Raw genomic sequence first — 21,957 nt, 5'->3', positions numbered from 1 at the left:
TAAATTTGCTTCTAAGATACGGAGCCCTCTCGGTACGTCAGTCTGAGTCCCACTTGCCGGTTGTTTTTATTTCATGTACTTATTAAAAGCTTTTTATAGCTGACGTTTTATTTCATTGTTATATTTTTATGTAAGTTAATAATTAAAACGTTTACAGTGTTTTTTGCGGGCGATTTCTTTTTTAATTCGTAAAATGTATACTTCCACAATACCATTGTTTCTTTGTGATGTGCCCATATTGGTAGGACCTATACTATGGGAGCTTCTATCACCCATCACATAAATTAAATCCAATTAATAATGACAAATGCCAGTCCGGCATGCGACAGGTGATTACGTATCACGCGACAGGCTATGTTTCTTCGTGATAGTTTAGCTTTCTTTTGGCGAAGAAACGACCCACTTACGTAATACGGAGCGTTTTGGATACAAACAAACAAAAAAATCTTTATAGGAGTGTAGACTAGCTGAATGAACAATCTTTAAATGTAGTATTACTAATTAAATTAAATTATATTGAATGATAGATTACGCAATGAGCAATTGAGCAATATCCACTTTAAAACCTGCCGGTCTTTAATTTTTTTATTTACTACCATGTACCTACTAGAACAAAGATATTTTTGACCTTTACTTTGCTTAATTTTTTTATATAATTCTACAGATAATTATATATTTAAGATTATGTACGAAAGACATAGAGTTACGTGAAGAAGGTAACACAACAAAAACAAAAGCATAATTTATTTATTTATTGTAATTTGCCTATTCAGACCTTGCCTTTTATGATCTATATATCTTTAGATAAGCTACGAATCAGAAAAGCAGACTTGTTAAATGATGCTGAAGCTGTTCGACTATGTTTTAGTGTATACAATTCTGCTTTGACACGTACACATGGAACCACTGCCTAGAGTTTCCTCAAACAACAACGTCACTTACCTAGTGTTGTATTTGAGCAAATACTGGTTAATTAAAGGAAACAAGCTCTCATTAATTTTGTGACTATAAACTACGTCAAAATGATTCCACAATGGATCGTCTATGATACACAACTCTGCACGAGGCAAGCGGCTCACGAGACGCTCGGAGTCCCTGACGGTCACTAACGTGTCACTCGCCCCTTGCACGATGACGGTGGGCACCGTCACGGCGCCCAGCTCGTACTCGGGGGGGTGCGCGCTGCCGTACTTCTTCAGATTTCCTCGTTCACCAAAATCATACTTCCGAAATTTCCCAGATCGTAAAGTCTGCCCGTAACGAGCCATCGTTCGGACGGACGTTCCGGAGGGAAAGTGGCTGTAGAGAGTTTCATACGTCTCATCCGCTATGGAGCCCGGGTGGGGAGAGTCGACCAATTCAAAGAAGCCTCTACATAGAGAGTCTCGAATGATCCGAAATCTACAAAAGTGCTCAGCTAGCCTTTGAATCACAGAACCGGTGGCGAAGACTTCATAGACACCGATACGCGCCAACGTTCCTTCCAGCATCTCGCTCGCCTTGAGCAACCAACCAAACGCAGATGTCATGTACGTGAGGTCGGTCGGCGGCGCGATGGCGAGCAATACGCCGAGCTTGTTGGCGTACTCCGGCCGCTCCGCGAGCATGATGAAAGCGGCGGTGCCGCCCTGAGAGTAGCCGATAAAATTGAGTTTGTCTCGGCCCGTGTGGTTGAGGATGTAGTCGACGGTGGCCGGCGCGTCGTAGGCGCCCACCTCGTCGGCGGAGAACTGCCAGAAGGCGGGGTCGCGCGGGCGCAGGCGGCGGTGGCGCCGCGCGTGGGCGCCGCCGCGCGCGTTGCCGAGCCACGTGTCGTGGCAGGCGTCGGGCAGCAGGAAGGCCAGCCCGGCGGCCGGCCCGGCGGCCAGCCACGACTCCGCGCTCAGCAGCAGGCCGCTCAGCAACAGCACGGGCGCGCGCGCCACGCTGCCCGCGCAGCGCTGGCCGCGGCGGATGCGGAACACGGTCAGCAGGAAGCCGTCCGCCGTGGCCACCGTGTGCTGCTCGCTGCGGTACCCGTGCCGCGCCGCCACGGCGGTGAAGTTGTTCTCGGCGCGCGCCGGGAGCGCCGAGAACCAGCTCCAGTCGGGAGAGCCCACCGAGTATGAACTGATAGCGATAATCGCGAAGATCACCGCCCAGCGCAGCCTGGAGTTCACCTTTGCAGACATGTTTCTCGCTGAGAGTCTGACTTGAGTTTAATCGTTGTTCCATACCAAAGTTATGCACAAAAATCTTTGTCATTGATCTCGCTGGCTCATATTTTGTTGTTTAATTCCTACAAAAAATTGGCCAAGTTCCAATTAGACTTGCGCTGCGAGAGTTCCGTACCTTGAGAGAAAACATCCAGTGATTATAGGGTAAAGGAAAAGTTTCATCGTATTTTGTGCAGAATTGCGATGAAAGTATAATATTGTGTTATATAATCATGTTTTACGGTGCTAATTATCCGGTTAAATAGACACTCACCCGGACATAATTCCCGAGAAGCTGAAAATTTACATGAACGTAAGGAATACCATTGTAATGAAAGGTCACAAAAATAGGGTCACTTTTATCCGAGGAAGACTCAAATCGCTCAGCGTACAGTATATTGTTCGTATTGTGTATCGAAATGTCAGCTGCAAACATTGTCGATAAAGAAATTCTATAATAAAAGGCAGTAACTTTATGATTTTTTTTTCAAACTAATCAGGTGCGAAATAAAAAGTATATTTACCACCTTTAACGTTGAAAACCGAAAAACATGATTTAGAACTAACTATGCCGGTGATGAGGTAGAGTCGAGTCTTATCTTATAATATGCAAAAAATACTACTATTCGTATAAGAAGTCTCATTTCGGTGCGGACTCCTAAATCGGTTTCCACCTTTTAAACACGTGGCATCGAAAAGATGTTTATGATATCAATAAATAACATCTGCAATCGTAGCACAGTGTTGCTAATTACTCATATTATATCTAAACGAATTGTAAATACAAGCATAATTTAGAAAAAAACATTTAGTACTAGTTGTCCCATAATTTCTAAATAACGACAATACATTTCGCCATCTAGCCCAAAAGTACGCGTATCTTGTGTTATGGGTACCAAGACGACTGATGAATATTATCGTGAATAATATACATGAATACTCATAACATACAGATGATGTTTGTGTGAAAAACATTCATGTTTATCACACAAACTGTAGTGACTATGCAATAAATAAAAGCGTGTGCTAAAAAAATATAGAAATGGAAGAACAGGTATTCAGATATTCACTTCAATAACCACAATGTTCAGGATGTCACGTAGATCTTTCATTAATTAACAGTATTATTGAAGCTAAATAATTAGTTTCTTAGCAGTAATTATTTATTCTAATGACTATTATTCTTCCTTTCTATAAAAGTATTCATTTTATAAAAGACATCATTAAAGCCCACCAACCTGCTTTAGAGCAGTGTTGTGGGTCTGTACTCTATAAACCTAACTTCCCAAGGAGTGAAATAAAACAACTGGACTGACTCTACTACTCTATATTAAGCTTCTCTATAATTCATATTACTTGTTACCTTTAAATGACTCTACTACCAGTTCGGAATGCTGTCTTCGGCAGAGAAGACCACTGGCAAGAAACTCTACCGTTGCTCTTTTATTCAATCAATTAAAACAACTTATAAACACGATTACAACATTGTCATATGTAATGACGCTAGGCCCTTTGATACAAGATATATTTTAAGACAGGTCAAACATAACTACTATTATCACTTATAACATCAGGACTTTTGGAACAAATTGTTTTTATAGAGCAACCTCTGCCACATAAGCTATCTGTATAAAATAATGATAGGGCTCCATATATGACACCTGAATAACCTAAAGGATATAAGAGATATACTTACCTGATGCAACATCAGGTACAACCATTACCAACAACTTTTAACAACTTATCTCAACTCCATCACCAGTATATACACGACTCTTGTTCCGCCACAACAATATTTCGTTAAGTATATCGTTTCCATTATAAATCATCTATTCCCAATTTGTAACGTTCTATCCACAATACTTTATAAATCTCCTTTTCTCAATTCATTACTTAAATCCGTGCTAACTTTTCTTTCCCGCCAATCTATCTTGTCAAACTCGCGTCTTCCGCCATAGATCCTATATTTTTCTTTGACAGTCTACTATTCTATTTTCAATACACTATCAATGAGTATACAAACTATGATTTGTTGATATCTTTATATATATATTTCTTGTGTGCGTGTGTATGTCACTGAACTCCTCCTAAACGGCCAGACCGATTTGAATGAATTTTTCGGTATGCGTTTGGGTGGCACCCTGGATGGTTTAGATTCACAAATCAGCCCGACAGATGGCGCTGGGGTCCGCTAGTATTTAATATAATCATCGGGTTTATCATAGATAAAGTGCTGTAATTCCCTATTTCCTAACACGTGCATTGCATTGTAGACATAGTTGAGCCTACAAAACCACGACTAGTAGTAACTCACGACGTTACAGATACATAAGTTTCTACTAATAACTTAGCGCAGGCGTTCGGATTTACTGTCTCGCACTCGTTTCGCTAATATTATTGAAATAATCTTTATTTTTGACAATGTACAGCATTGTAATACAGTTAATTAGGTTACGTGTTTGATAGCCGATTGGCGCAGTGGGCAGCGACAGTGGGTTATATCCCACAACTGGAAAATGTTTGTTTATTGTTTATTGATTGCTACATGCATATACACAAGAGACATGACGCCCCACCCATTGCAATAAAATTTGTCGAAATTATTTTTATTTCTTTACTTAATTTAAATTATTCTTTAGTATAAATTATATACTTAGTATTGGTCTGTGTCGGTGACGTAATTGAACAGTGACTGCATTATTGGTTTGTTCTGGGTTTTTGTGTGATGAATATGAATGTTTTTCAGGGTCTGGGTGTTTATATGTATAATATAAGTATTTATGTATATTGTTCATAATTTTTTTTTAATTATTCATCAGTTATCTTAGTATCCATAACACAAGCTACGCTTACTTTGACGACGAGAGGGCGATGTGTGTATTGTCGTGCTTTTACAGCACTAAATGCCGCCAAACATATCAAGAGATTCAGATCGAATGTAAAAAGTTTATCTATTTATTTTTTAGTCAACCATGAGTATCAACGAATATACCGCTAGTTTGGGACAGTTTTGCGATGCCGAGAGAAATTAAAAAATAATCAATGCAATTACTTATTCTTGTCAGTTTGTAAAAGTCTTCCCTTTAAATAAGCGTTACTCATTATATGACCACCACTGTCATTGTGACTAGAAACAATATCCTATATGCAAATAAAATACATATCAATAATATAATGTGACAAGACAAGTTTCAATCATAATTTATTTAGTTAAATGTTTTTTAAACAAGAATACGTAACGAGATCAACAAACGATCAACCGTCAAAGTCAATAGACATGTAAGTTATTTTAATGGCAGGAATGTCTGAGTTTTAAATACATTTTCCCTTAAGACTAAGTTAAGTATACACTTGAACGAATGAAAAAAAACCTACAGAGCCAATTATTTGTAACCTTCGTTTAACTTTAATTAAACACAGCTGGCGTCACCGGTACGACTTTGATAGCTTATATTTTCAAAACCTGAGATTCCTAAATGGTGTTTGGTGGCCGAATTTGGAATTAAAAAATAGTGGACGAGTAAGTAACCTAAAAAATTCAATGTTTCTTATCGGAGACCAATTCGATAAGATTTACACTACATTGGTTAAGTGGATATAGATAATGATACACCTGGGACCTGGGTGTCTCCATTCTCTGGGCAAACCACCGGAACCGAACCTAATGGCCACTGGAACTACACAATACTACACGGGTTGCGGTTGGTTATTCGATACTGAGAGTTTATTTATTTACCTCAATATTTGGACGTCTTCGTGAACGACAAAATATGCGTGAAACACAACATGATAACATCATATATAAGTGTTTAGTTCCTACCAAATATTTTCTAAATAAAGAATTTGAATTGAAATTGGAAGTCCCGGAAGAACTCTTAAACTATTAACAGTATTTTTTACATTTGACTTGGCATCGACTTAAAAAATTAAATGTTTAACAAAGTCGGTTTTTTAATTATCAATGTCAATGCTTGTGTGGCGGTCTCCACATTACATAACTAGATGGCGCTACTAAAATCCTACATCGCGCTAGCGAAGTGTTCACTAAGAATGCCTATATATACAACTTCCAAAAATGAAAGTTCGTACCTCGGTCCCCGAGCACGATCACCGGCACGGAGGAAGATCTTCCTATTGTTACGGTCGAGCGTATCACGATAGCTCCCGTACACTTGTTTTTCGTAAAAAATACTCGTAGGTCAACCCGCAAGTAATTGCTCCACAACCTCATCTGCCCTGTTTGCTCATCCGGAATATATTGGCTCGTATTTCGGGTTTGTGCCGGAGGGGCGGTAGGAGAGCTGCCAGCACTGGCCGGCTAGTGGTCACCGATACATCGCCACCGTCATCCGAAATGCTGTTTGTTGTTTTGTTTGTGTTCGTGGTTTTGTCAAGTTGGATATGACGTAGAGTTGATATCGTGACGTTTACGTTTTTGGGGTTAGTTGTCTTCGTTACGAGCGTCAAATATCATGTAATGGGGAGTCCGGTATGTTTGTACATCACGCCATCGAGTCGGCTATTTCGCAAACATGCGGTAAAGTATCGACGCGTGGACGTCTACATTATTCTAAAGGTTCTAGCTGACAGACCGGATGGAACAATTAAACCAAGCGTATTCAAATTCAAAATTTATTTAATTCAAGTAGGCTTAGTTTGTAAGCACTTATGTCAATCTTCTCGTAGTGACTCTACCACCGGTTCGATAGGCAGATTCTACCAAGAAGAGCCGGCGAGAAACTTTTGCTCTTTTTCAACATTATTTTACAGTTTAAAATCTTCACAATTTCTTGTAAAAGATGTGAGCGGAGCGGCCTGCTTCGATACAGCCTTGTCGTCAAGAAATTCATCAATCGTACCTATAGTAAACAATATTTATTAATTATTTCAAATTATGTATTGGTTCAGATGTCATATTATCTTCTCTTATCTATCGCAGTCTTAGTTTAAAGTGGAGTACTAGATTTACGAGATGTACCGAGTTCGCCAGATTTGTTTTGCCTGGTGGGCTCCTGCACTTTGGCCGTGGCCGGGCTCGTGATGGGTCCTGAGCTCGCCAGGCTCGCCGGGGAGCCGTCCGCGTCAGTCCGCCGCAATTACGGCACACAAAGCGTCCCGGCGGACGCGGCGCCGGATAATTACGGCCGCGCCACGTTCCGCGCCATATTTTAGGCGTCTTAATGAAAGTTTGCCGCGAAATAAAGGGGATGCATAATGATCATCGTTTTAAATCTGGCACACAACTTTACAACGCCCAGCATTCTAGATCGTTTTGCCCGGTATCAACAGGATGACATCCTGGCCGGTTTTAATGCTATTTTTCATACTTAAAACATAGTAGATACCTAAAATAAAAACGTTCGCATTGATAGAGCAATTACTGCAATTTGTTTGTTTGCAATCGTTGAACATTTAACTTTCCGGGACAGAATGTATCCTTTGTATGATTAGTTTCAATCCGTGCGTGTAAATTCAGCGTGACTGCAGCGAGGCTGTGCTGTGTTCCTACTGCGCTGCGGATACAGCTTCACGAAGAATAATTCTGATAGCGAGCAGTGCCGGTCTGGTGTCCGGGCGGAGTTCCGCGCCGCATCCTCGGGGAGCACTTCTGAACCACATCAGACGTAAATGTGACCGACTACCGCAGTCAATTATAAAAATCTGAGCATCCATTTTAATTTTAATTATTTTGTGTTGGATAACTACGAAGTGTTTGCATAATTTTTGATCGTGAGTTAATCCGTATGATCGCATTAATAAAGTTGTGAATCAAATATAATATATTCCCGTAAGTACGCACTGGACGCCGATAGTGCTGTATGAATTATAGTTTGTTGGAATATAAATCGTTTATTTTATCTCTGCATTAATATTGAAAATAATACCTCCATCGGTTTATTGATGCTTCGAGGGCGGCATGCATAATTTTTGGAAATAGTTACAGAACAAAACCTAATTGTAAAATATTTCAGTAATTTTCATTTGCCAAGTGATACAAAATAAAAACACAAAAATAAATTTTACTTTGCTTTTGAAAATATTAATAAGGTTTATATCACAAATAAAAAATGTAATTTTCGCAGATGTCGTTTTTCAATTTGCGTGTTCGAATAAAATACATACAGTTTTAAATAAATTATGTGTATGCCATGAACTATTGTACAAGTAAGCACTCGATTAGATTAAGTGTAATTACATTGAGAAGATGCAGGAGAGCAATGCCCGCGAGTGGGTGTCCAAATCAACCGATAGAATTATAAATTAATTTATAATGAATTTAATTAAAATGATTCCTATAATGATGTAAAGTAATTTTGGACCTGCCAATGCATAAGTTCAAAGAATGTGTTAAAACACATTTATTACAGCGAGGTTATTATACAATTTATGAGTTTCTTAATGACAAGGTTGCTTGGAAGCATCCGGCTCCGCTTTCATCTCTCACAAGATAGAAAAATGAATGTTAAAATCTTAAATGTAAATTTTTGATGTTGGAAAAGAGCAACTGCTGAGTTTCTTGCCGGCTTCTTCTCGGTAGAATCTGCCTTCCGAACCGGTGGTGGAGTCACTACACACGGACGGACTTGACGTTTCAAAGGTGCTTGTATTAGGCCTACTTGAAATAAATGCATTTTGAATTTTGAATTTGATGTAAATTCAGGTTTTTTTGGGAAATAAGAGGATTATATATTTAATTACATTCAGACACATCCTTCAATAAAGAGAGCCGTGAAAAGTTCAATGATTGGAACCTAACTGGATAATAATAATAATAATAATAATAATAATAATAATAATAATAATAATAATAATAATAATAATAATAATAATAATAATAATAATAATGTCTTGCTCTAAATCCCTTGTCAGACCTGCTGCATAAGTGCCGGGCTGGATATAGCTTTAAACACAACTCCAAGGAAACCATTATTTCACATCTTATATACATGGATGACATTAAATTATATGCAAAATCCGAAAAAGAAATGAAAAACCTAATAAATATAACTACAGAATTTAGTCAGGATATAAATATGCAATTTGGAATAGATAAGTGTAAGGCAGTACATATTATAAAAGGTAAAATAAAATCCGGTGATTATATAATTAACGAAAATGATACAATTTCCTCTATGGAAACAACAGATTTATATAAATATTTAGGTTACAAGCAACTGAAAGGAATCGACTATACAGCAGTCAAGCAAACACTTAATACAGAATATCGAAGGAGAATAAACGCCATTTGTAAAACACAACTATCAGGTAAGCATCTGATAAAAGCACTTAATACATTTGCCATACCAATTCTTACTTACTCATTCGGGGTAATCAAATGGTCTAAAACAGACATGGAACAAATAGAAAGGATTACACGCACTACACTAACAAAACACAACAACCATCATCCTAAATCGGCAGTTGAAAGACTCACGATCAAAAGGCAGAATGGAGGGAGAGGCCTCATTGACATTTATCACCTTTGGCAGAAACAAATATCTAGACTAAGAACATTTTTTCATTCAAAATCTCTCACTAGTGACATACATAAAGCTATTACTATAATGGATCTCAATTACACACCGCTAAACTTAAACGAAAAAATAGATACCCAGAACACAAGTATCACTGACCCGCAAAAACAAAAACTAGAAAACTGGAAAAAGAAAGTTGTTCATGGAAGGCATCGCCATGACTTAGAGCAACCCCATATAAACACAGTAGCCTCAAATAAGTGGTTAAAAATAGGAAACCTGTTTCCAGAAACCGAAGGATTCATTATAGCCATACAAGATCAAATCATCAATGCCAAAAACTACAGGAAATATATCATCAAGGACTCTACCATTACAAGCGATAAATGCCGAAGATGCCACATTCAATCAGAAACCATTCAACACATTACAGGAGCATGCACAACACTCACTCAGACCGACTACACTCACAGACATAACCAAGTCGCCAACATCATTCATCAAAAACTGGCACTCAAGCACATGCTTACACAAAACACTAACACACCTTACTATAAATATACCCCTCATACGATACTAGAAAATACCACATACAAACTTTATTATGATCGCGCTATTCTTACAGATAAGACCATACACTATAATAGACCAGATATAATTCTACAGGATAAATTAAGAAAAACCACTTACCTCATAGATATTGCAGTTCCTAATACCCATAATATACAGAAAACAGTAAGTGAAAAAATTAGCAAATACACTGAACTTAAAGAAGAAATTACGAGAATCTGGAAACAAGCCAAAGTGTATGTGGTACCTATTGTTATCTCTACTACAGGGGTTATTCCCAATAGTCTTCTACATAGCTTAAAAATAATAGGTCTGGAAGAATCTCTCTACATCGGTTTGCAAAAAGCTGCCATTTTAAATACGTGTAGAATAGTAAGAAAGTTTTTGCAGGTTGACGAAAGCATTGGTTTAACATAAAAACACACCACTGCATTTACTTGGTTAAGGCCCGTAAATGCAGTTAAAACCAGCCAAGAGCTGAGAAATACAAACACTTCCAAATAATAATAATAATAATAATAATAATAATAATAATTTATTAACCAAAATTCACAAGTAGACTTAAAACTATTATGGTGTAATCATAAATTCTTACGAATTTTACCGTACACCACCGTGCCGTCGACAAAAGGTAACATCTAAAGAAATTAATTAACACCCACCTACTTACTACATCAATCAAGATATTCCATATAAATAAAATTCCCTCAATATAATTAGGTAGATACATCGGAAGTTTAAAATTGGTAGTAGGTAGGCAGGTAGGTACTATAAATATATTTTAATATTAACTAACAATCTTATTTAAACCTATATCCTATAACTTTATTAGTAATGTTAACTATAACTATTTAAACTATTGCTATTTACAAAAAACCTTAAGTGGATAACAAAGCAGGTAGTTTAAAAATGCGGTAAGTTAATGCCACGAACGTCCATCGAGCAACGCAATACAGGATGTTCAGTTGTCGCATATTTTTAGGAATTAACTGTTATTGTACTTTTAAATTGTAATTTGTTGATAGTAATGTTTTAATTTAAATTTTATGTTTTTATGTGTTATGGTATCTTTGAGTGACTTAGGTAGCTGATTAATTAGGTAAGGCACAATGTAGTTTAACCTTCTTTTCCCGTACAAGTTATTATATTTTGGTAGACAGAGTTTAGGATTATCAAGCCTACGGGCTGAATATGGAATTTGTGCTTTTCTTAGATTTTCATTAAAATATTCGTCAACTAGCAATGTCAGTTCTGTTTTTTCATGTATAGGAATAATTTTACAGAAAGCAAATATTTTACGGACATCTTCTTTGAAGGTTATTTTTATTTTTTTTGGAGTTATTTCTTTTAAAATTCGCAGTTGTAGTGTGAATATTTGATCAAGGTTTTTATAAGTTCTACCGGAGCTTGACAACCCATAAGAGATAATAGATTCGGCGAGTGATTTGTATAGTAATAAAAGTGTTTTATAAGGCATTTTGTATTTAATTAGAGAGAATTTAGCTAAAATTCCTCTAAGCCTATCACATACATGATTAACATGGTATTTCCAATTGAGTCGATCGTCTATGACTAGCCCAAGGTAGGTGTGCTTGGCTACTTGCTCAATGGCGCCACAGGTACAAGTCATTGGATCAATAGCGGTTTTAACATGAAGGCAATGGTGAGAATGTGCTATCAGTTTTGGCTTTGACTTGCTTCTGTTATGACTGGAGCTGATGTATATTAATTTAGTTTTATTGGCATTAAGCACTAATCCAACGTCGTGAGACCACTTTGCCAGTGAGTCAAAATCAGCTTGCAGTTGCGAAAGTGCATCTTCTACATTATTCCCTGCAGCAACAAGGCATGTGTCGTCGGCAAACTGAAAAATTCACACTTTTTGATGGTGTTAGAAAGGCTATTGACGTAAGTGAGGAAATGCAAAGGTCCCAGTACGGAGCCTTGAGCCGTGCCTTCCATAACGTGAACTGGGAAACTGTCACCATCATCAACTCTCACTCGGTATGACCTATCTAGGAGCTAATTTTTACACCAATTGAGTAGCTTACCTCTGATTCCACTGTCCTCCAGATTTTGCAGTAGTTTTTCATGTTAGAGCGTGTCAAAGGCCTTGCTGTAATCAATAAAGACAACCAAAATATGTTTTTTTACTGTCTATATGTTTATAAACGCTATCTGTGAACGCTGAAAGCAGTTGGGAAGTATTTTTATGGGGTTGGAAACCGTATTGATTTTTAGTCAAAATATCGTGGCTGTCATAAAACGCATGTACTTGGTTACTTATGTATTTCTCAATTATCTTATTGACCGTTGGTAAAATAGTTATAGGTCTGTAGTTGTCAAAGTCCGCGCGACTGCCTTTTTTATAGATTGGTCTTACAATACCAGTTTTTAGAGTGGCGGGATAAAAAAACGAATTAGCGATTCATTAGCCGCTGTCCTCGATATCTGATTGTATTCCTTTCACATCTACATAAAAGCGCTGCAACGTTCACTCTTTTAGTTCCTCAGTGCGACCTGTCGTTGCTTTAAGTATGTATCCCTCCATTGTTCAAATAATATGTTGGAAAATCATTGAACGTGTTCACTGGACGCTAAGTCATCAGCAGAACTGTTATTTGACACATATCAGATAGGCTTATTAAATATACAGTATGTTTAAATAGTCGTTTATACACCAGACCTGAGACCATATCAATATTAAAAATCTTTAATGCTTTAAATAAAATAGATTGATTAGGCAATCGCACTACACAATCTTATCTCTTATCTATCTATACTATGAATTATAAAGAAAAATGTGTTTTTTTTGTGGTTGGTTTGCACCAAATAATCTCCGAAAGTTTTGACCGATTTTAACCATTTCTTCACTAAAAGAAAGCTAAACTAAAAGAAATAAAATAGGCTATAATTAATTATTCCAAATTATTGGAGAAAATTGCAATAATGTAACCCAAAGTAGCTAAATTTTGCTGCGAACACTATTGATACATACAAATTATGTACTCAAAAGTCGCAATAGCAGTTTGTGTGTTCTAAAATTTTATTAAATTTCCGGTGGAAACCAAAGAGGGTTACATTGGTATCGCGGAATTAATTCTTACTGAAATAAATAGTTTTAACATCAAAGTTATTTATATAGTAGTAAAATACTTTCTAATTCATTCCAATTGGACATTTCATTTAAAAGTTATTGCGGGTAAAAAAATGTAAGGACTCCGCTTAAACAAAACACTTACTTTGAGTATTCTTAAACTTAATTTCAAAAACAAGAACTAATAAATATTTGTAGACCTATATTATAGAAGTACCTCTCAAACAAACTGTTGCTGCGGAACAAACGCGGTTTACAAATCCTGTGAGATCCTTTGTTTCATGAAATAAAAAGTAGCATTCAATCTAGTCTATTGGTTACCTAGTTAGGAGGTGAATAAAAGACAAACAAATACACTTTCGCATTTTTTAAATTATAGTTATTAAATCCTATGTTTGTATTTCGTTCTCCAAACGAAAGAAGTCGAAGTAAGCTGCTAAGTAACAACCCGAGTCCTTTCATGATCTAAGAGTCTTCATTAGAATGGAATAGTTGTTTTCCGTTCAGCCTGCGCTGTAAGCCACTTTGCATTCATGCGCCCACCACGCCACACTGCGCCAAGCGGGGAGAGCAGGTCTCTAGCTCTAAGACGTAATGAATTAATTATTTTATTCTAGTGTGGGTGTCGGGTGTCGTAGTGATGTTATGGCGGCACTACTACATTTCCGGGGTTAGTTGGTTTATTTTTCTCAGTAGAGATATAGATACTATATTTATTTTACAATAAGGAGCTGTCCGAGCAATATACAAACTAAGTTAAGTAGGCACACACTTACAGTAGCTTCGCAATATATTTGTTACAATTTAATCTTTAAGTAGCTTAAGCTTACACAATTGACTTACTAGAAACCGTCATTAATTAGTGATATCAGCATATCGTCTTAAGAAAGTACAGAAAACCTTTGTGGGGCTGAGTATATACTTTTGTAACATGGTACTGAAGGTTATATTATTTAATATTAATATTTACCATTACAAGAGTTTAAATAATGTATATGAACAAATTTAATACATCGAGGTTACCATATACTATTGATCAATTTCTTAGTGACAAGGTTGCCTGGAAGCAAGCCGCTCCGCTTTCATCTCACACAAGATAGAACAATGATTTTAAATTCTAAAATGATGTTGGAAAAGAGCCACTGCTGTGTTTCCTGCCGGCTTCTTCTCTCTGAATCTGCCTTGCGAACCGGCGCGGTGGTAGTCACTATAAACAGACATACGTTTCAAAAGTGCTTATACTAGGCCTACTTGAATTAAGTGAATTTTGAATTCGTATTTACTATCTGAAAACTTCACCGGGTATTGTATTTGAGCAAATACTGGTTAATTTTTGGAAACAAGCTTCCATTTATATTCTGACTAAAAAGTACGTCGATATGGTTCCACAACGGGTCCTCTATGATACACAACTCCGCATGAGGTAACCGGGACGCCAGACGCTCGGAATCCCTGACAGTCACGAACTGGTCATTTTGCCCTTGCAGGATGACGGTGGGCACCGCCACCGAGCCCAGCTCGTACTCCGGAGGGTGCGGGCTGCCGTACTTCTTCTGATTTCCTCGTTCACCAAAATCATACTTCCGAAATTTACCCGATCGGAATGTCTGCCCGTACCAAGCCATCGATCGGACGGACGTTCCCGAAGGAAAGTGGCTGTAGAGAGTTTCATACGTCTCATCCGCTATGGAGCCCGGGTGGGGAGAGTCGAGCATTTCGAAAAAGCCTCTACACAGAGAGTCTCGAATGATTCGAAATCTACAAATATGCTCAGCTATCCTTTGAATCACAGAACCGGTGGCGAAGACTTCATAGACACCGATACGCGCCAACGTTCCTTCCAGCATCTCGCTCGCCTTGAGAAACCAACCAAACGCAGATGTCATGTGTATGAGGTCGGTCGGCGGCGCGATGGCGAGCAATACGCCGAGCTTGTTGGCGTACTCCGGCCGCTCCGCGAGCATGATGAAAGCGGCGGTGCCGCCCTGAGAGTAGCCGATAAAATTGAGTTTGTCTCGGCCCGTGTGGTTGAGGATGTAGTCGACGGTGGCCGGCGCGTCGTAGGCGCCCACCTCGTCGGCGGAGAACTGCCAGAAGGCGGGGTCGCGCGGGCGCAGGCGGCGGTGGCGCCGCGCGTGGGCGCCGCCGCGCGCGTTGCCGAGCCACGTGTCGTGGCAGGCGTCGGGCAGCAGGAAGGCCAGCCCGGCGGCCGGCCCGGCGGCCAGCCACGACTCCGCGCTCAGCAGCAGGCCGCTCAGCAACAGCACGGGCGCGCGCGCCACGCTGCCCGCGCAGCGCTGGCCGCGGCGGATGCGGAACACGGTCAGCAGGAAGCCGTCCGCCGTGGCCACCGTGTGCTGCTCGCTGCGGTACCCGTGCCGCGCCGCCACGGCGGTGAAGTTGTTCTCGGCGGGCCCCGAGGCGAGCCGCCCCGCCTCGGACGTCCCGCTCGAGTACAAGCCGACAGCGATGGCGGCGAACAAGGCCGTGGAGCACGTCCAGAAAGTCAACCTCGCATTCGCAGACATGTTTCTTGCTGGAAGTCTGAGCTGTGTGTAAATTGTGTCTAAATAAGATTTTGTTCTCAATACTTTTTTGTTTTGCATTAATGTCTAGCAGCCTATTATATTCTTTGTAAAATTATTTATAACTACGATACGGTTCACATCTTGTAAAATATGATTATAAAACCATAATTATTATCCTAGAGATATAAAAAAGGTAAGTGTGAGTTAGCATCGCGCACTGAAGGTTCGATACCATAGAAGTATGAACTGTAATAAAACAAGTACTTACAAACTAACTATTAGATATTGTTTTTTCTTAAACTTTTCATTAATAATAATGAAGTGGGCACGGGTAAGCTATAATAATATGGAGCTGAATTTGTTTGGCTAAACGCGCTAATCTCAGGAACTGCTGTTTCGAAATGGATTTTTTATGTGTTGTAGTATTGGCTTATATAACGTGACAACCAATAGTTACCACGACCACGCTACTATCACTATGAGAAACGTTACAAACGATATCCTCTTTGAGAGATTTTGATGCGTGCGATGTGTGAACGGTAGACGTTACGCCAAAACGACGGAAGTATGTAAGTATGTCGGAATTGTCGAATTGTTTACATATTAGTCGATAGCGCTGGGTAGTTTTAGTATGATGCGCACAGACAGACAGACGGACAGACAGACGCGAATGTAAAAACATACAGTTTTGATTGAGTATCGGTTATAGAGTGCCTTCCATACTCCTAGATACTTGAATATCTTCAATGTACAGAATTTGGCCTGTAGTTTTTTTTAAGACTAGCGGACCCTCGCGACTTCGTTCGCGTATGAGTCAATCGACAAGCTAGAACATCAAAATCACCGTGGTATACTGAGTTAGTAAGTTGACATTATTTTAGTTGATACATCCATACATACATCCATTCCCAGAAACTTTCGCTTGTATAATATTACTAAGATGGTACGCATGCATTCGATCGTTGTATCATATGCCTTGCGACTTGCAAAAACTTTAAAATCTGTGAAGGGTTATGTTCTTTATCTCAGACAATATTTATCAGATCTTCAATAAAATTCGATAATATATACTTGATAGTATACACTTTCAAATAAATTTAACGGAGCTATGAAGTAAAATTGATAGAAATTTCACCCCGTTTCCCGGAGGAAACTTATTGTTGGATAAAAAGTATTCTAGGTATATGTTGAGCCGGAATACCAGTTTTCCATTAGATACTCATATTGACGGAGTTGTGAAAGCTTGTCGTGGCGGCCATCTTGGATTTGAATACAACATTGAGGGTATTGTGAAAAAAAATGTAATACAATATACTGTAAATTACATATTAGAAGAAAAACAAAAGGAAAGCAATTTATATGAGGGTAAAGAAAGGAAAATACATTTTTTTATTTTAATAGAATGTTAAATCATATTTTCTTATTTATTGTGAGGTATTGCCACATTAGATATTTCAGTGGTCAGTGGTCAGTGGTCATCGATAGTAGTGGTGTTATAGTTATTTTTCCGTAGCTAAGCTCGCGTCAAATTAGTTTTGTATACAGGTAAGGTGGTTGTTATGATTTAACAACATCAAATAGTGTATCGAGCGCATGCTTTTGTATACGCTCGATGTGATCGCAGTGATAACAGAGACACACGTCCACGGACACGTCAAACTTATAACACTCCGTCGTGGCGAAAACCAGGTTTCTTGTCCCGTAGAAGTTCCTTGCTACTTGATTTTGGACTAGTTGAGTTTGTTGAGTGGTCTTCCTTCACTTAGCAACGTTCGCATTTAAAACGATCCAACGTGGGAAATAAGGGGAAAAAACACACGAGCAAAGCCTACACATATACAAGTTTTAATTAAAGCGCGCAACCTCACTCGCTGCACCCGCTCCTTTTAAAGAGAAGGCCAAAATTTGTTCTTGCTCTTCGCGGAAACGACCCGCGAAAGTGCTTTCTGAATGTATCCTTGTGACTTATATTATAGTCTGTGTTCGACAAAACTCAAATAACACTTTTAAGTTCTGACCCTAATAATAACATTTATTTCTGTCACTTTTCATTTTATCACTACGAATTCTTTGTCTGGGCGCAATTTCCCCAACAAGTACTACACGGATTTTCATACGTATTTTACCAAAAGACGGAGTGATTCATAAGGAAGATATAACTATACGCGAGATAAAATTAAAGAGAAAAATGTCTTCTGTCCCTGCTAGCCGAGCTGGTGGTTGCTCGAAATTATACTCCGGATCCGCAACCACCACGCTATCATCAACCCAGCGCCCACCACGCCAAATAACGACAATTTGAAGACCTCCCTGGCGCAACGTTGAGCGCTGTGAATTTAAGAAGGCTACCAGTTTGCCCTTGATTGCAATCTCAATTTATGGGGAGCGATGATACAGTCTAAGTTGGTAGCGGGCTAACCTGTTAGGGAGCTTGGTAAGACAGACAAAATAATCTCACGTAAAATAGTAGCAGGCTAATCTGTTTGGGGTATGGCACTCCAAACTGAGTTGTACGCGTCGTCATAACGGAATGCTACATCCCTTGGCGACACAATTTTGCCAGTGCGGTGGTAGGTGCCAGAAAATTCCACACCACATCGCTCACAGTAGTGTCAAGGCGGACATCCGATACCCGAACTACTGAAACAAACGTCAGGCGGGATCATTGTAATCGCGTATACTTCCGGCGTCTTAGTTCTCACTGTCACCAGCAGGTTACCTGCTGCTAACAGATTACGTTTTACCCATGAGGGAGTCGCGAATGCTCCTAGACATGGAACTCGGGACTTACTTGGATGTCTTAGTGGCACTTGTGCTTTTGCATGAGCGCAGAGTAGGTAGGTAGGTTTAATTACTTTGTTTATTATCTGAATCAAGTAATTATTGTATAATGAATAAATCTTTTAAATTTATGATTTAATATATTAACAACAAAGTAGGTACATATCAAGTGGAAACCTTCTCATAATTATATTGTTTTTAGTGAATAATTAACCATGTATTAACGCTTAGGTGGGTTCACGTCATACCTTGCCGTATGTTGGACGTACGGCTGAATTTTAAACGACCTTTAAGAGTCATCGGGATTTAAGGTCGCTTAAATCAGTACTCCGATCCCAGGACTTTGTGATCCGCAGTGGAACATGCGAGCCACTAGAGCAACGAGATAATATTTTAACTATGAATTTGATCAGTGCTGACATTTATTTAAAAACGATTAATTTAATTATTATTCATTTTGAAACTATTGTTTTATTGCACAATTTACAAATCTTTTTCTCCTTTTAATAAGTTTAGCTTATTTTTAAAGTAACTATTTCTGTAAATTTGTCTACATTCTGGTCAATTTATATTATTTATTATTATTGTTATACTCTATGTTGTCACGTATGTTACGTAGGCATACCCACGAGATAGCCCTAGTATGCCTGCTAACCAAGAAGCGACCGTATAGCATCATGTTCAAGTTACGTCGGCGCAGCGAATTCCGGAGGCTAGCTTTGAATCGTGATGCGATACCTTTTTTACCACGCTTCCTATGGGAGTTAATTGAAAGACCTAGGCTAAGGACGTGCCACAAATCGGCTGAGCATAGTTAATAAGTTTAGTTTTAATATTTTAATAATTAATAATGGAATTCGATACTTATAAATTTATATTACTCTTAACATCTCGTGTAGGTGAAGTTAGCAGAGCATTTGCCAGCAGATCAAAAATAAAACGGAGTTCTCTTCGCATGCAGCTGAGGTCTAGAGTTCCTGATGGTTTTTACGAATAGTTCTGGCGTTTTTACCCCCAAAAAATGGGTGTCAAAAAATGATCTGCTAACTTCCGTTAGCAGATCATTTTCGAGCAAATCAAAATTTGATGCTTGTTCTGGACGCATGCAGCTTAGATCTTTAGTTCCTGATACTTTTTAATAATAGTTCTGTCGTAAATACTGAAAAAAAAATACTTAAAGAAAATAACCCTAAACATCCTATCGTACACAAAGACCTTTGAATAAAACATTTTTTAGACCCGTACTCTCTCGAAACTCTTTTCTTTCTCACACATCAGTATATAAACTATAATCAAAAAATATTAAAGTTCTTATAAATCAAGTTTCAGAGTCACCACAACAAACATGAAAATTTATTTTCTTAAATAATTACATAAAATAATACAAAACATTTGTTTTTGAAAACCCTACCTATTAAAGGGGTAAGAACTCTTTTGTTTCTGTTGAAGCATCATAACGCCTGAAACATAACATAAATTCAAGCCTACTTTAGACTGCATATCACACGTCAATATTTTAATGTCTAAAAAATTTAATAACAAAAAGTATAATTTTTTTTGGCAACCCTATAGACCACACAGCCTAGAACTCTTTAATTACTGATAGAACACTTCTTACACTATAACATAATTAAAATTCAAGCCTAGAACACTCGTACTTTAGACTGCATATCACACGTCAATATTTTAATATCGAAAAATTAGATTACTTGGTATGTTTTTTTTTTAGATACCCATCCTACAGCCTAGAACTCTTTAAATTCCGATAGATAACTACAAACACTAAAACATAATTAAAATTCAAGCCTAGAACACTCGTACTTTAGACTGCATATCACACGTCAATATTTTAATGTCTAAAAAATTAAATAAAAGAAAGTATAATTATTTTTAGCAACCCTATAGACCACACAGCCTAGAACTCTTTAATTACTGATAGAACATTTCTTACACTATAACACAATTAAAATTCAAGCCTAGAACACACGTACTTTAGACTGCATATCACACGTCAATATTTTAATATCGAAAAAATTACATAACAGAAAGTTTAATTATTTTTGGCAACCCTATATTCCCCACAGCCTAGAACTCTTTTGTTTCCGATAGAACACTACTAACACTATAACATAATTAAAATACAAGCCTAGAACACTCGTACTTTAGACTGCATATCGCACGTCAATATTTTAATATCGAAAAATTAGATTACTTGGTTTGTATTTTTTTAAGAAACCCATCCTATAGCCTAGAACTCTTTAAATTCCGATAGATAACTACTAACACTAAAACATAATAAAAATTCAAGCCTAGAACACACGTACTTTAGACTGCATATCACACATCAATATGTAAATATCGAAAAAATTACATAACAGAAAGTTTAATTATTTTTGGCAACCCTATATTCCCCACAGCCTAGAACTCTTTTGTTTCCGATAGAACACTACTAACACTATAACATAATTAAAATACAAGCCTAGAACACTCGTACTTTAGACTGCATATCGCACGTCAATATTTTAATATCGAAAAATTAGATTACTTGGTTTGTATTTTTTTAAGAAACCCATCCTACAGCCTAGAACTCTTTAATTACTGATAGAACACTTCTTACACTATAACACAATTAAAATTCAAGCCTAGAACACACGTGCTTTAGACTGCATATCACACGTCAATATTTTAATATCGAAAAAATTACATAACAGAAAGTTTAATTATTTTTGGCAACCTTATATTCCCCACAGCCTAGAACTCTTTGGTTTCCGATAGAACACTACTAACACTATAACATAATTAAAATTCAAGCCTAGAACACTCGTACTTTAGACTGCATAACACACGTAATTATTTTAATATCGAAAAATTAGATTACTTGGTATGTTTTTTTTATTAGATACCCATCCTACAGCCTAGAACTCTTTAAATTCCGATAGATAACAACAAACACTAAAACATAATTAAAATTCAAGCCTAGAACACTCGTACTTTAGACTGCATATCACACGTCAATATTTTAATATCGAAAAATTAGATTACTTGGTATGTTTTTTTTTTTTAGATACCCATCCTACAGCCTAGAACTCTTTAAATTCCGATAAATAACTACAAACACTAAAACATAATTAAAATTCAAGCCTAGAACACTCGTACTTTAGACTGCATATCACACGTCAATATTTTAATATCGAAAAATTAGATTACTTGGTATGTTTTTTTTTTTTAGATACCCATCCTACAGCCTAGAACTCTTTAAATTCCGATAGATAACTACAAACACTAAAACATAATTAAAATCCAAGCCTAGA

At 37.8% G+C, this 21,957-nt stretch overlaps 2 protein-coding genes across 2 annotated transcripts; both read right to left on the bottom strand.

The window, feature by feature from the left end:
* Nucleotides 1-938: 938 nt before the first annotated feature.
* LOC120637018 (lipase member K-like) lies at nucleotides 939-2,171 on the bottom strand. The gene has a single exon (XM_039908601.1). The coding sequence runs from the start codon at nucleotides 2,169-2,171 to the stop codon at nucleotides 939-941; it is 1,233 nt and encodes a 410-aa protein (XP_039764535.1).
* A 12,428-nt stretch (nucleotides 2,172-14,599) lies between these two features.
* On the bottom strand, nucleotides 14,600-15,865 carry LOC120637017 (lipase member K-like). The gene has a single exon (XM_039908600.1). It carries the CDS (start codon nucleotides 15,863-15,865, stop codon nucleotides 14,633-14,635), a length of 1,233 nt encoding a protein of 410 aa, XP_039764534.1. The 3' UTR covers nucleotides 14,600-14,632.
* Nucleotides 15,866-21,957: the final 6,092 nt, after the last annotated feature.

This window comes from Pararge aegeria, chromosome 3, assembly GCF_905163445.1.
Source record: "Pararge aegeria chromosome 3, ilParAegt1.1, whole genome shotgun sequence".
Taxonomy (NCBI): domain Eukaryota; kingdom Metazoa; phylum Arthropoda; class Insecta; order Lepidoptera; family Nymphalidae; genus Pararge; species Pararge aegeria.
This window is presented reverse-complemented; position numbering and strand designations above follow the sequence as displayed.